Source organism: Emydura macquarii, unplaced genomic scaffold, assembly GCF_026122565.2.
Source record: "Emydura macquarii macquarii isolate MOO-44397 ecotype Brisbane River unplaced genomic scaffold, CSIRO-AGI_Emac_v2 contig_2205, whole genome shotgun sequence".
NCBI lineage: Eukaryota > Metazoa > Chordata > Testudines > Chelidae > Emydura > Emydura macquarii.
Window position 1 is genome coordinate 27,900,494 of NW_027132342.1, and position 15,223 is coordinate 27,915,716.

Below are 15,223 nucleotides of genomic sequence, written 5' to 3' on the forward strand. Positions count from 1 at the left end.
CTGCACCAAATGGAGCTTCAGGGCATTTGAAGATTTAGGCTAGGAGTTAGTGTTACGCTATTTGCAGAGTGCAACGAAAATGATTAAATATGTCTTAATAATCAGTAATATGGCTTTAAAATGATCTTGATAATAAATGTACATTGCCATGCAGGATGTGGTTTCTGATCATTTGTTTTATCTGTACTTGTCTTGCACAGTTTTGGTCATAACTGAGTGTAAGTGAAAAACAAATCATACTGAAAGAGTAAGAAAAACAATAATGGTTATGTCTAAGTATTGTTGCACACAAGCCTCTATTGTCCATCACAAAGCTTTAAAATAATCAGATCATATTGTACTTTCCACTCTCTCCATTTTTTGTTAGTTCAATAATGCAAAGATAATTTTGATCTAAGTACCACGCTTGCTCCAGCCATCTGCTACTTTTCTATTGGAAATATATATCTTCATAACAACAAATTTCTAGTGTTTTTTCCAAATCTGCTTTTAGATGCCACATGTGGATGCTACCACACCATTCTTGAGCATATTTTGAAAGAGAAAAGAAACAACACAGAAACCTCCAACTTAATCTCTCTAGGCCAGATTCTGCCACTCTTACTCACACTGAGCAGTCCCTTCTCCATGAGTAGTCCCTTTGAAATCAATGGGTATGTCTACACTTGGAAGTGGGGATGTGATTACAGCTCGAGGAGACATATTCCTGCTAGCTGTCATTGAGCCAGTGCACTAAAACAGAACACAGCTGTGCAGCGCAAGCAGCAGGATGGGATAACTACCTCAAGTACCTGCCTGACAGAGACCCTAGGCATGTACCTGGGGCAGCTAGCCCATACCACAACTCATGTGCCACAGCTATACTCTGTTTTTAGGGCACTAGTTCAATGAGAGCTAGCACAAGTATGTCTCCTTGAGCTGGGAATCACACCCCTAAATTGAAACATATCCTACATGATTACTCATGGAGCAAGATATTAGTCTGTTTGAAACAAGGCTGGCAGAATATCTCATCCTAGAATTTCATGAGCTCGATCTAATGGAATTAGTTTTGCAGAGTGTATAATAGTTTTAACCTGTCCTGATCACTTGTCTCTAGAAGCTCATGGATTTCCTATTCCTTCTCTTCCCCTTTCTGTTAAGATAGTGATGTGTTCTACATTACTAGAGCTTATTCTTCAACCTCTTTACTCATTCATGTTCAATGAGATTACCATATGAGTAACTGTTTGCAGAATCTGGTGCTTCATGACACACTAATATAGAGATTTGGGATTTTTCAGTTTGATAGAGTTCAACTTCTATCAGTCTACTTCATGTTTTCAGGTGCAAGACTTCTCCAGTTTGGGAGAATGTGTAGGGGTGGAGCAACCAACCATTATTCCAATGTAAACTAAATGCTGGGTAACAGCTACAGCTTTGTATATCATAGGGTGAAACCAGGTTGAGAGAAAGGCCTATAGCCCAAGCTGAAGAGTCCTCTCCTCCTTTGTATTGAAGAGATGAACACATGCTGTCCACTTTAGTGCAAGAATTAAGATAACTAAAAAATGCATGTCTTACACATCATATAAATCAAGCTATTCCATTTCTGGAGAAATAAGACTTTGTTGTAGGTTTAGAAAATGTGTGATTAATAACATTAATATGGCATTTTGTAATATTAACAACATACACCAAAAATATCTTTTTTATAATAAAAATGGATATACTAACATATACTGTTTCTTACATGTAGCACACTGTACATCTCAGAACAGGCATCCATTCATCAATCTCAGGAATAAATGCAATTTTCCAGTAACAAATCACTAATGATTTTCAACTCCTGTTTCTTTATGAGGTCATTGCCAAATACCATGAAAATCATAGACACAACTGCAATTGTATTAATATAGGGAGAATATCCTTAATTGTTCACTACTCTGGAAGGTTGTAACAAGACACTGTATAAAAACTGTACACCATAGTATAATACTGTCTATGTATTTTATATATTTGTGTATATATATATATATATATATACACACACACACACACACATAAAATCCTTGTATTTCCTTATTGTGGTAGGAATTATTTCCTAAACAAAAAACATTTGTAAGAAAAACAATACATGCAGTTTATTTATTTCCTTAAACAAATATGCATTAATCCAAAGACTCTAGGCCTATAACAATAAAATGAACTAAAATCACATAATTCCTATTAATCTATTTTCAGATCTAGAATCTTCCTCACCTACCCCACTCGGGATCCACCCCACTCAGACTCAGAAAGGCCTGGGTAAGCAGATAGGCTTTGCACTATTTAGGGTACATATAGTGCATAGATAAAAGTAGTCACATTTTATTATTTATTTCTATTAAGGTAGAACCCACAATGTGCAAGGCACTCTCCAAACCAATAGGAAGAGACAGTTCCTACCAAAACAACATTAAAAGAATGTTGTAAAGGTTGCAAAGTCAAGATTTAAAAAGATCAGAATTAGGGTTGCCTATACAATCTTAATTCATCCCCCTTGTGCGTATGCATTAAGATACAGTCTTTAATTACAGGTTTATGTACTGTTTTCCCACAGGACACTTTCTCATTCAGTGCATAGGGTGGACTGTACTCAGAGACTATGTACACAGTGACAGCGGCAAATTCGCCACTGTCAGATCGATCCAGAAGTTGATCTAATAAAACCACCTCCCCAAAAAGTGTAGTGCTGCGTCGACGGGAAGGCATTTTCCATCGGCTCAGCTCAGTGGAGATGGCACTCTAAAGGGAAGTTACAAAGTCGACAGGAGTTATGCAAGCTACTATGTGTAGCTTGTGTAACTCCAGTCAACTGCCACCGAATTTTGCCGGCAATGTAGAGCAGGCCAGAGAATGGGGCAGCTGTTCAATATTTATTTTTACCCGCCTCATCCAAAATGTGGTCCAATATATTGATGCAGAACTGAGAAACCCTCCCAAGTTACTGATGATCACACAGGTCTGTGCAGGAAGAAGAGTACCCTTGCCATCACAGTTGACAATCACTGGCTTGCAGCCTGACTCTGCCAAACTTCTCCCTACTAAAGTCTTTGCATCTGGAACTGCTAAGGAAGGAGGAGATAGCTGGAGAAAGGAGCGTGGAAAGGAAGTGGTACTGCAGATTCCCAAAGATACACAGAGTTTCCAATTAGCTCAGGGAAAAGGTAATACAGCAAGCTGCTACTATGAGCACAGAGGCAGCAGTGTGGGGCTGTCACACAGTTACCAACGCTATGTAGGGTCAGATGTCAAGAATTTTGATGAGCTCACTCTGCAGTTCTGTGGGAGAATAGTCCACTCCAGAATTCATTCCTGATGAGTGGATATGCTGCTTAAGCACATATACCTCATTTCATCTCCCTCTACATACATCTATTTTTATATGTACTAAAGCTGGTAGAAACAGTCTGAATTTCAAAATTTCTTGATAGGAAGGAATAAAAAAGGGAAATTTCTATGCAAAAATGTTTTGCTGTCATTAAAATAGGGAGGTTTCTAGTCCTCACGGGTGTAGAGAAAAGCCTGAAAGCATGACCCGAGTACTCCTTAACCAAACCATACAGCAAAGAAAAAAAACCCAAATTCTCTCTTTTAAAAAAAACAAAAAAAACCATGATTTTTAAGCTAATCTCATATTTCTTGTGAAGGAGGACTGACTTGTGATTTTTGAATGCTTGTCAATAATGTTGATGGAAGTACTAATGGCAGATACTAATTCCTTAAGGGCCTTAAAATCACCATCCCAACAAAGAAACTAAACTATGTATCCAAAACTTAACAAATCTTCTGATCTTAACAAAACTGCCATCTCTGGCAGGCTAGAGCTACTCTCCCTCTTTCAACTCCTCCCTTTTTGCCCCAGGAAGGAGGGAGGTCCTGTATGCAAAGACTCCAGGCCCTTATGATAATCCTGCCTTCTATGAATAAAGCTTGCCAATCCCCCTTCCCCTCTCGTTTAAAAAAAGTGGCCAGTGGAAGTGGTGGCTATTGTTGGGAACAAGGATAAGTGGGAAAAGCATGTCATAGGGTGGGATGGCTGTCTGGAGGCAGGGCTGTGCAGGGCAGTATAACGCAGAGATGTTGATTCCCATCTCTGACTGACTAGTGATGCCAGCCACCATCATTCAACTGTTCAACTTTCAAACAAGCACCTTTGTGCTATCCTTTATGCTGCCCCACATGCTTGGGCAGACCTTCCTATTAACACTGTACAGCCATCTCATTATGCTCCTTCAAAATTCTCCTTAAAACTCTCCCTTGCCATGATGCCTACAAAAAGATTGAGAACTGTTAGGCTGCTGGTGTGCTGAGACCTCTGCCTCTCTTGCCAACCAATATTGTCTCATTGTTTCCACGGACACTTTTGTCTGCTTGTTTCTATCTATCGTCTCCTTCCTTATATGGATTATAAACTCTGTGGGGCAGGGGACCCGTCATTTTCTTCTATGTTTGTACAGCACCTAGCACAATGAGTCCTGGTTCATGCCCAGGGCTCTTAAGTGCTATGGGAATGCCACTACTCTGTTAAATAATAATCCAGATGTGTGGGTGGAGAACTGGGGATTTGAGGAGGAGTGTATTTCTCCAGTGGTCAGAAGAGGAGCTGTAGGGGACACTGAAATGGGAGTTGTTGGGGCTCTGCAAGAAAGCAATCCGAGATAATCCATATCAACCCTAATAGCTCTCAATGTGACAAAATATTGGCGCTGACACATGTTTATTTAAAAAACTGGGAACTCCCACAACAACAAAAATAATTTTGGTTTAAAGTTGCTACACTGCATACTCCTCCAGTAATCCAGCACAAACTGGAAAAAGCACAAAATAAACATTTAAGTCATTCAACTGTTGTGTATATTACACTAACCCAGAGATTCCCAATCTGTGGCCTGTGGGCCACTTTTGGCCCAAGGGGTCTTTCAAAGTGGCCCGCCGCTCCCCTCCCACTGGCTACAGAAGGGAGCCACTGCCTAAAGACCCAGGTCGAGTGCATTGCCGCGCGGCTACAAGACTGGCACAGGCTCCTTGCTGCAGCCAAGGGGACAGGAGATCAGTGCTCCCCTCCCCCTGGCTGTAGCAGGGAGCACAGCAGAGCATTCTGCCTGGGGTCCCTCCTAGATCTTCCATCCCCTTGGCTGATCTTCCATCCCCTTGGCTGCAGAAGGGGGCTACTGCCTAGGGACCGAGGTGGAGCGCACGGGGCTATAGGATGCATGTGGTTTTCCTGCTTCAGCCAGGGGGATGGGAGATCAGCAAGGAGGCAGACTTTCAGGGTTGTAAAAATGATATCTGTGGCCCTCGAGCCAAAAAGGTTGGGAACCACTGCCTAACCAGTTCCTGTTTCTAACTCAGCTACCTCACTTTTACCAACCACAGCTAAGAAATCTCAGCTCTCATCCTAAAGAAACAACAGGCAGCCTTAACTCTGACCATAAAAATCATGCAGCAACAAACATATGCAGACATGAATTCTGTAATTTCTATATACTATTACCACCAATCCTAGGATAAACACTAGCAACATAGTTCATTCATTCATACATCTTTTCCTAAACATTATAGAATCTCACAGAGACCATTTGCAGTCTTACACCTAATCTAATTTACATTGTTTTGTACTGGTATATAGTTCAGTACTTATGCATACAATGTGAATTGGAAAAGCCACACCAACCATTATTAATTATCAAAACACAGGAATATATAACCAATAAACATGGCCAGAATTCAAGGATGTGTATATATACATATATTTCTTTAAATCTCTAGATGTATATCTGTATCTAAACACACACCTCTCTCTGTACATGTATTAAATATATACTTATGTGTCTGTGCAAATAGATGTTTTTCTCTCTAGATATACATAAATTCTCTGTAGATATGCATACACCCCTTTGAGTACATGTATTGAATCTATATTGTTTGTGTAGATATTTCCATTGCTATATATGTATGTATTAACAGAGAACTACATACACATTGATAATACAGATTCCATGTGTAAATAGAAATCTCTCTGTGTTTTCCATGTGTACACAGAGGCTATCTACATCTGTATTCCCTATATGTATACATATATTTTTGCACACATGTAGTGAATCTGTATTGTTATATGTTTAGGTGTTTCTCTCACTAACACAGAGCAATAAACAGATATTGATCTCTCCATCTATTTATTAAGTCTATATTGTCTGTGGACAGAGGATTTTCCTTGTTGCTGTATTTATACGTGGTATGCACAAGCCTCACTGTAGCCCTGTAGGGATGTAGCATTGTGTGTGTGGATAGTTCTCAATCTCACTTTGTATACAGCATTAATAATTTACACACATATGCAGACGTTAGTGTGTGTCCTGAAATACATTTAATCTCTCTCCATAACCCCTTATCGCCAGGTACAAGTCCTGACTTCGTATGCACACGTCTACACCCCTCCTCTATTTTGTTGAGAGAGAGAGAGAGAGAGTGTGTGCGTGTATACACGGACGTTCAGGCCCTTCCCCCCCAGGCAGCAGCTCAGCTCAGCTCAGCTCAGCTCAGCTCCCCCCATCCTCTCAGCGCCAGACACTCTGTTCCCAGGCAGCTGCCGCCACTCAGCAGCGCCGGCCTCTCTCGCTCCGCTTCCAGGCTCTATTTGTTTACAAGCAGATTACGTCACCCCCTCTCCGGGCTCCTCCCTCCCTCCCAAACCGCGCGTCACAATGGTGCGATCGGGGGATTGGACGGCTGCGGGTTCCTGGCTCCGCCCAACCGCAACGCCATTTCCGTCCTGCGGCGGCTATAAGAGGCGGCGCACGGAGGCGGCGCTCCTCGTCCCTCGCAGCAGGAGATGGTCGCTGTGTTTTGGGTGCCGCTACCGCGCCCTTGTCGGAGGAGGAGGCCGCCGCTGCTGCCCTCCCCCCGGGATGTGAGCTGGGGTGCGCTGCCCCCCTCGTTCCCGTGCTGTTAGCTAGAGCCGCCCCCGCCGCCCCCATGCATCCCGCCCTGTACACCCGGGCCAGCATGATACGCGAGATCGCCGCGGCCGTGGGCTTCATCGCTAAGTTCCTGCGGACCAAGGGGCTGATGAACGAGCGGCAGCTGCAGACCTTCAGCCAGAGCCTGCAGGAGCTGCTGGCAGGTGAGGGGCGGCGCCGCGCGGCCCGGGGCTGCCTTGGCGAGCAGGGCGCCGTCTTCACCCGCCCCCGCCCGGGCAGCCCGATGGCGGCGTTTCACGGGGCTGGGGAAGTGAGTCACCCGTCACCCTGCTCTCCTCCCCCCGGAGATGAGCTGGGCCCCCCTGGGCGGCGCGTCCTTTCCCCCGTGGGGTTCCCCGCCTCGGCTTTTGGGGCACGGAGCCTCCCCCTGTGGGGCTCCCCCCCAGGATTCCTTCCCCCCGTCTCAGCTCAGTTTGCCCCCCAAGTGGTTTTACAAGCCCCAGCTATTCTGCCTGCCTTTTCCTTGGCATGGAAACACAGCCACCCTTTACATCCTTGCCCTTGGTCACTTTCCAGTTCCGAAGCCAGGCCTCTGATCTGTATCTTTGTGGTGAGACAAAGGCACACCATTTGTAGGACTGGACTGTCCGGCTTCTGGGAAGAAACTTCCCTGGGCTTTTAAAGCTCTGCAGTTTTAAATAATGCAGGACTTTGTCCGAGACATTGTTTTTAAAAAGCTGCAATATTGGATAGTGTTGTCAGCAAACAACGTATTTTGTGTTTTGGTTGTTAGTGTTATATACTGTAGCATAGTTTAAAAAAAAAAAAAAATAGAGAGAAAACCAGGGTCCCTTCCTGACTGATTACAAAGGTGGTGGAGGAAGGGGAGGGATTTCAGCTGAAACATCAAGTAGTTGTTTTGTAAAACTTAGCCACACAGAGAGCTACAGACTCTCTGAAAGCAATCAGCACTTCGTTAGGTGCTGAAAACACCAAACCCTATCCAGTTTCTTGTGTAAAGTGTATTTAAATTGTTTCTATGTTTAGAAATATTACGGAAATGGGAGTCAGGTTTCTTCAAGAGCTATTTGCCAGAAAATTCATAATAAAAATCCTGTTTCTACTGTGGTACCGTTCTTACACACCCTCCAGTCAGGGTTTGCAGGTCCTTTGTACTAGGTGCTATATAAACACATAGGAAAATGTGGTTCCCACCCTGTAGAGTTTCTGATCCAAGGGCCAAGTTCTTGTTGGTTACATTACAGTAGCTTTACCCCACACCAGCTGGGTTACTACGGTGAGTAGAGTATCAAATTGTGCCCTAAGGCACAAGCAGTGTATGAAAGGTGGTGGTAGAGGTATATGCAGTAAGATGAACGTTCATGGTACAATATGATCTCTATTTTAAATTGTCAATAAATGTTGCCAGTCTGTTTTTTTCTGTTAGTTTTCATTAGCAGTACTTGCAGTGGGAAGATAACACTGAAATATTTCAGGATGCTGCTGAAGTGTATTTTTCCTCCAACAGTTAGGAATATTAATAAATCTGGGATATCTGAAGCCCATAAATGCCTTACTGCTTCATACTCAACCAGCTTGATATTATGGCTTTGTAATCTCTCTTGTGCTAAATATTGGTACATGTTACACTATGAGTATTTGAATCATTTTAAAAAATGTGTTGAGTAAAAGTAATGACTCAGTTGTGATTAACCCGTGAAAAATACTTGCCCCATGAGATCACACTAGTGTAAATTACATCCAAAAATATTTAAGACCTCATCTTGAGTTTTCACTGTCTTTCAAGTTTACAGTTTATAAAAATGTTAAATATTCTGACAGTGTTAGTCATTTGAGCTGGAAAAATCAAATTTCTTGACACTGATGTGTGAAATAAGTAAAAAAAAGTTATAGAACATGACATAATATGTCCTGAATCTGTCGTACAGCACTAAGCAGCACAATCTCTTTTCTTATTTTGTAGAACATTATAAACATCACTGGTTCCCAGAAAAGCCATGCAAGGGATCAGGTTACCGTTGTATCCGGATCAACCATAAAATGGATCCTCTGATTGGGCAAGCAGCACAGCGGATTGGACTGAGCGGTCAGGAACTGTTCCGGCTTCTTCCAAGTGAACTCACTCTATGGGTTGACCCGTATGAAGTCTCCTATCGTATCGGAGAGGATGGCTCAATCTGTGTGCTGTATGAAGCTGCACCAGCAGGAGGTAGCCAAAATAACACCAACATGCAAATGGTAGACAGCAGAATAAGCTGTAAGGAGGAACTTCTGTTGGGCAGAACGAGCCCTTCCAAAAACTACAATATGATGACTGTATCAGGTTAAGATATAGTCTATGGATGGATCACCTTAAGATGGATGGATAAAATTTGTTTTTACTCTGGGTGGGCTCTTCTGGGGATGGATTATGGAATTTAAACCATGTCACAGCTGTGAAGATCTGGCACACAATAGAGTGGTAAACTTTATTTAAAGTGACAGTGCCGTAGTTTGGACAGTACCTTTTCAGCGATTTATAGCCTGTGGGTCAGAATGATCACTTTATTTGCTAGGGAGTGAAGAAGTCCTAGGAAGGTTTCAGTTTTTCCCAGACATCTTACTTAATTTTTACACAAATTATTTCAATCCAAATCTGTATTTAAAAAGTTACTATCTGCAGTTGGTCTTGCAGAGTAAATTTGCACTATTACATTTACAAATTGTTACATTTTTGGCAGCTCAGTAACCAGACTTGTTATAAACATATGATAGTACTGGAAATGTTCTTAGACTTTTACCTAGCACTTACAGTACATATAAATATATATAAAACAAACTGGTAAGCATGACCTGGGGAAATGGTCAGATCTTCATATTGAGTATTGGCCTTGAAAGTAGGAAGTGACCAGAATCTGCCATGGCAACAGGCTTTAAAAAGACCATATAAAGACACTGTCTGAACTGTGGTGTTCGCACCAGCCAGCTAACTGTACATTTGCTAGCTTGTAGTTTTCTAAGACTGAGTAAACTTCTTATTTTTAGAAAGTGGAGGTCTGGTTTGTAATTTCCTTGTACGTAATTGGGTAAAAGTCTTTTCCACAAACCACCATCTATTTTGTGAACTTTGTTAGTCATCTTTTATTTGGTAAATTATGAACTGGTGTAAATTTGTACAGTTCATGTATATTGATTGTGGCAAAGTTGTACAGATTTCTATATTTTGGATGAGAAATTTTTCTTCTCTCTATAATAAATTGTTTCCTATCTTGGCATTTTAATTAATCTCTTGTCGTGATTATATAGGATCAGGCAAACTATCTCCTAGTAGATGTAAAAATAGGTACTGTACTCTAAAGGATAAAAACATCAGTGGCACACTGCTGTTGGGGAAACACTTGACACAGCCATGGATTAACGTAGATCACTTGTGTACAGACATTTGGGAAGCCTAGGGAAACACAGTATTTTAACATGTCAGTTTAATGCTTTTTTTTAAAACCAGACATAATATGGAAGTAACTTCAGGGCCATTAATTCCAGGATATGAGGAAAAGGTACAAATAACATCCACCAAAGATGACTTGAATAAATCCAGAGGATTAAAGCTTACATGGTTTCCTGATGAAGTGAGGATATAGCAAACTTAAGTGTCCATTTTGAGCTACCTTTGAAAAAAGTTCTTAATTCTTCCCTGATGGATTCCCTGCTCTATTAGCAATTACTGGGACAAATGTCCTATAGCCTTAAGAGCAGGTTAACCACTTGGCAGAAAGGTTGGTTGCCTTTCACTTTCTTCAGATGCAAGCAAGACTTTCACTTATAAATCAGAAAGATGGGATTCAGCAAAACTAAAGGTATGTGACTTTTTTTTCCCTTCACAGATTTAAAAAGATGACTGATACTAAATTGATATGCCCGTATTGGAAAGCGTATTCCAAGTTAACGAATGGTTAGGCGTATTGTTCAATTAAGTACCCCCCACTAAAGGCAAAATCTTGCAGGAGTTAGTTATATTTATTAAAATACTGATGTAAGACTTCATTATTTTCAAATCTATGATTTAATGCACACATTACATTTCATGAGCATTAAAATGCCTATGCAATTCAATCCCTTCCAGTAATGTAGCACTCCTTAAATAAAGCTATAACTGATAAACAAGTGCATGCCAGAATCATTACTCTGACCTAAATAAACTTCTTTTGACAAAGTAAGTTATCAGATGAATTTGAGTCTTGCCATATATCATGACAATCTTGCTGAAGATTGGGTTTTTAATTTACATGTCATCAGTTTAATCACAATATTTTAGCCATTTGTTTAAGAGATTCCAGTGCAGGGCCTAAAGCCCAAGTGTGGGTCTTCCAATCTGTTAGATGATGGCTGGTAAGCACAACACTGGTCTAATGGACTGTTGCTGAGTAGTGGGGCAGAACACATGACCTTTACACTCCTTCCTGTCTTAGAAGCTCAGCTTTACATGTAAGTGCAGATCATGGTAAAACTAAAAATTGCTTTCAGAATTATCTTTTTTTAAACACATTAACCTACCATCATGTGCCAATTTTACTTTACATTTGGGTTTGCCTCAGTTAAGTCACATACTTTATTGGTAAAGTACTGTATCTTGAAGCTTTTGGTTTACTTTTGAGCTTGACGGTAGCAGTTTTGTGAGAGCTGCAAATTTGGAGATGTGTTTTTAAAATGCTGCTATATTAATTAGAATATATTTAATTTTACATCTCTGAAACTTACACAAACTATTGTACTCATTTTTTATTGTGCTCTCTCTTTAAAATTTGGAAAGATTAATGAAATATTAAGCCACAGAATATGAAAATCAACTTAAGTTCCAGTTCTCTGGGCAGCATTAGTACCTCTGAATAGGCCAGGCAAAATATAAGTACGTTGCAGGTGGTTTCCTGTGTATCTAAGGTTTAAAAAAAAAAAAAAACCTTATCTGAAATGCTTTACACCACAGAGCTGCAAATGGAGCTGTGCTTGGTGTACTGTGCAGGTGCTTCTAAACCGGCTTGTTCAGCTGGCAAGTAGAGTTATGAGGAAGAGTTAGCTATATAGTTTGCCTTTGACACAATTATGCAAATTATGAAAGCATGATCAGACTGTAAGCCATGATCTTTCTCTAAGTTAGGCATAGTTTTGCAAACAAGTACTCCAGCTCTGTGAGGCTGACGTGACATTTAGCTTAGAATGAGTATACTGCCTCAGATAGTTAACATTTTAATCCTTTTAAGGTAGGGTGGGCTTCCTTTATGGCATAGATTAGATATAGCTGCAACTACAATTAGTAAGTGACATTTCTGCTTTCAGAGAACTTATTTTTCCAAATGGAATTATTCAATATATTCCATCCAACACAAAACTGCCCTTTTCTGAGCTTAAATATCTACATAAGCAGTAGCAATAGCACAGAAAGCAGTTGCTTTTTAAATCTCCATTTTCTACTGATTTTTTCATAGGGATTTTCCTAGATGCTTTGTGTGTGACAGGCCTCAACTTGCCAGAGTTTCTCAGAAGTGGCTAGTTCTCTCATGTAGCCTAACAGTTTGCATATAACCTTCTGCTTAAAGTGCAGTTCTACAGCAAAAAGTTACTATAAAAATAACTGATTCTACACTACCGTACCTCAGTGATTCCATATCAACTTGGCTGAGTTAACAAGTAGGAAAAAAATCTTTTAACTACCAACACTATATATTCCCATGGAATCTGAAAATGAAGCTGTTTTGTTGGGTAATGCGTCCTCACTAGCAATAATGATTCTGAAAGTTAAATAGTACTGTTAAACCTGTGCTTTCCTCTCATATTCAATGAAACTGTGCCAAAGTAACTTGAGCCATAATTTGGAGGCAGTGAAACTGTGCAAGGGGGTACTGCAAAGGGAATTTAAACAGCTCTGCTGATGTGCAAGCTTGAAAGAATCCAGTTCACTCCAAGAGCTGTTAGTTTTTCTGTGATGTTAGTAAACGTTTGCCACTATATTAAGCAAATATTGCTGAACATATAGTTGAAAAAGGTGCCATTTTTTACATGGTCACTTTCTTGAGAACATATGCATTTAAAATCTGTGGGGACATCTATGTTTTACTGCAAAACAATAAAATGGTGATATGGCTTCCATTTTTGCACATCTATGTTGAATTCACTTCTGAACCACCCATAAATTGAGTAGTACACTGGGGTTTTTTCAAAGCTTTCTCTAGGACATGCCTTGACTTTAAGGGAAAATGGTTTGGATATATTGGCAAAAGCTACCATTTGACTAAAGAACTTTAAAGATGGTTTTTAATTTAAGGAGTGGAATATGTATAGACTGGAGATAAACATTTGGATTAGAAAGGAATGTATATTTACATCTATTCTTGGGGTAATAGCAGAGGTTATTTTTACATGTTTTACATTTACATTCCAATGTGGCATAAAGTGAACATTGTGAAGCAGGATGTTAATTCACTAGCTTTCAAAGGCTGGAAAAGCAAGTCAAACTTAGACAGTAAATGTTGTATTAAAAGTTAGCAGCGACACTTAATTTCCTCAACATAGGAATTGTAGGGTATAATTAACATCAATTGCTTTGACACTGCACTTTAATGTATGGTTTCACAATTTCTTTTGGCTGCAGTTGGAGAATGTGCAGTGGCGAACTATGTATTGTTGATATAAAGTAGGTCAACAATAAAATGGCTGACTTACCATACATGGACAGACTGAAATACTCTAACACATCAGTGCTTTCTGTACAGTGGAAGTTTCATAGTGGCAGAAACTTAAGCCCATGAGATCCTGAAACATGACCACTTGTACCTTTTGCTAGTTCCTTGCTTTCATGTCACATTTGCGAATTACTGAAGAGGTGTTGGAACAAGGGCATTGCTCCATCAGAGCTTTTGCTCTACTGAAGTATGCACACAAGTCATAATGCTGCATTTGTGACATCAGTCTAGCCATGGTAATGCTATCATCAACCTGTTTGTGACTTCACTGCAGAATTGAGACCAGATGGGGCCAGAAGTGATATTCAAAATCAATAGGAAAGGGATAGTAATTACCACATTTTTTGAACTAGCATTTCTGAATTTACTTCAGAGAGAGAACTGCCTCATGGCATCCTTAAGAGGAAGGGAAATCAAGCGTAAGTCAAAGCTGCTGTACACGGACCAAGTCTTAGGTTGGGGGAGTCTCGCAAAGATTTTTTTTTAAGCCCACGTAATGGCAGTTCCATCTTGAAGTTCTAGCAGTCAGCCACTTGATTTCTAATCATGGCTTGTCCCAACACTTTCAAGGGTTTTTGAGTTGGGGGGTAGTTGCCTTTGATACTTCAACAACTCAGATGTCAGCCTTTGGCCTTGCAGTTCTCCTGAGACATGCTAGAATCCAGTACAACTTTGTTTTATGTGTTGGTAACTGTATTTGCTTATTAAAAGCAAACATTTAAACCACTGGGAGTTTAAAGGTGGGGAAGGAATTAATCTTTAAAGTTATTGGAGCAGCCTTACATACACACAATGAGTAGCAGTATCTACCAAAATGGTGAATAACGGGGGATGGCTGGGGTGAGACTGCTTTCACTACTAGATTCCAAGACCGCAGCAAGGAGAAGTGGCTTATGGTGTAGGGTAAGAGAAGAGTACAACTTCTCCTTAAATTACTTAAAAATAGATTAGGCATCTAGTAGTAACAGTATCAGCTGCTCAAAGCTACACTGGGGAAATTCCTATTGTGCTCTTGATGCTTTATGCTGTATGAGGCCTGGACATTATTTTTGTACTTTAATGTTCAGCTAGTGTTTTTCCATTTTTTCTAGAAGAGTTATTAATCACAGGTGGTGGGAGCACTCTCATACCTTACTAGGTGAATATTTATTAAAGGCAACATTCCTCCAAGTGCTAGATGTTACGAACCTCCAATGTCTGTCTAAAACCAAATATTTTAAACCTTCTGACTAGAATCCGTTTTCCTCTCCATTGATTATCTTTCATGTCATTGTCGTCATTTCACTGGTTCTCATGTCACCAGAGAGGTTTCTAGGGGGGACAAGCCATGTATTTCTTAATGTAGAAAAAAACCTTTAATCCTCCCCAGCCCCCAAATAAACCCCACACTTTTCATGTTGCCTTTATACATCAGAATAAAAAAATCAGGGTTTTTTTCCTCCTCCTTTGTGGACTTTACAGAAGTGAATTATAAACTAGGACCTAGGCTGCTACTTTGGTTACTAGGCTGTATAGACTGTTGCTTGTGGTTAGTTTTTCTTA

The 15,223-nt window shown here is 40.4% G+C and overlaps 1 protein-coding gene across 1 annotated transcript; it reads left to right on the forward strand.

Annotated features, from left to right (window-relative positions):
- The first annotated feature begins 6,820 nt into the window (after window positions 1-6,820).
- On the forward strand, window positions 6,821-10,225 carry BTG1 (BTG anti-proliferation factor 1). The gene is made up of 2 exons (XM_067559832.1): window positions 6,821-7,147; window positions 8,929-10,225. The coding sequence occupies exons 1-2, from the start codon at window positions 7,000-7,002 to the stop codon at window positions 9,291-9,293; spliced, it is 513 nt and encodes a 170-aa protein (XP_067415933.1). The 5' UTR covers window positions 6,821-6,999; the 3' UTR covers window positions 9,294-10,225.
- The last annotated feature ends 4,998 nt before the right edge of the window (window positions 10,226-15,223 follow it).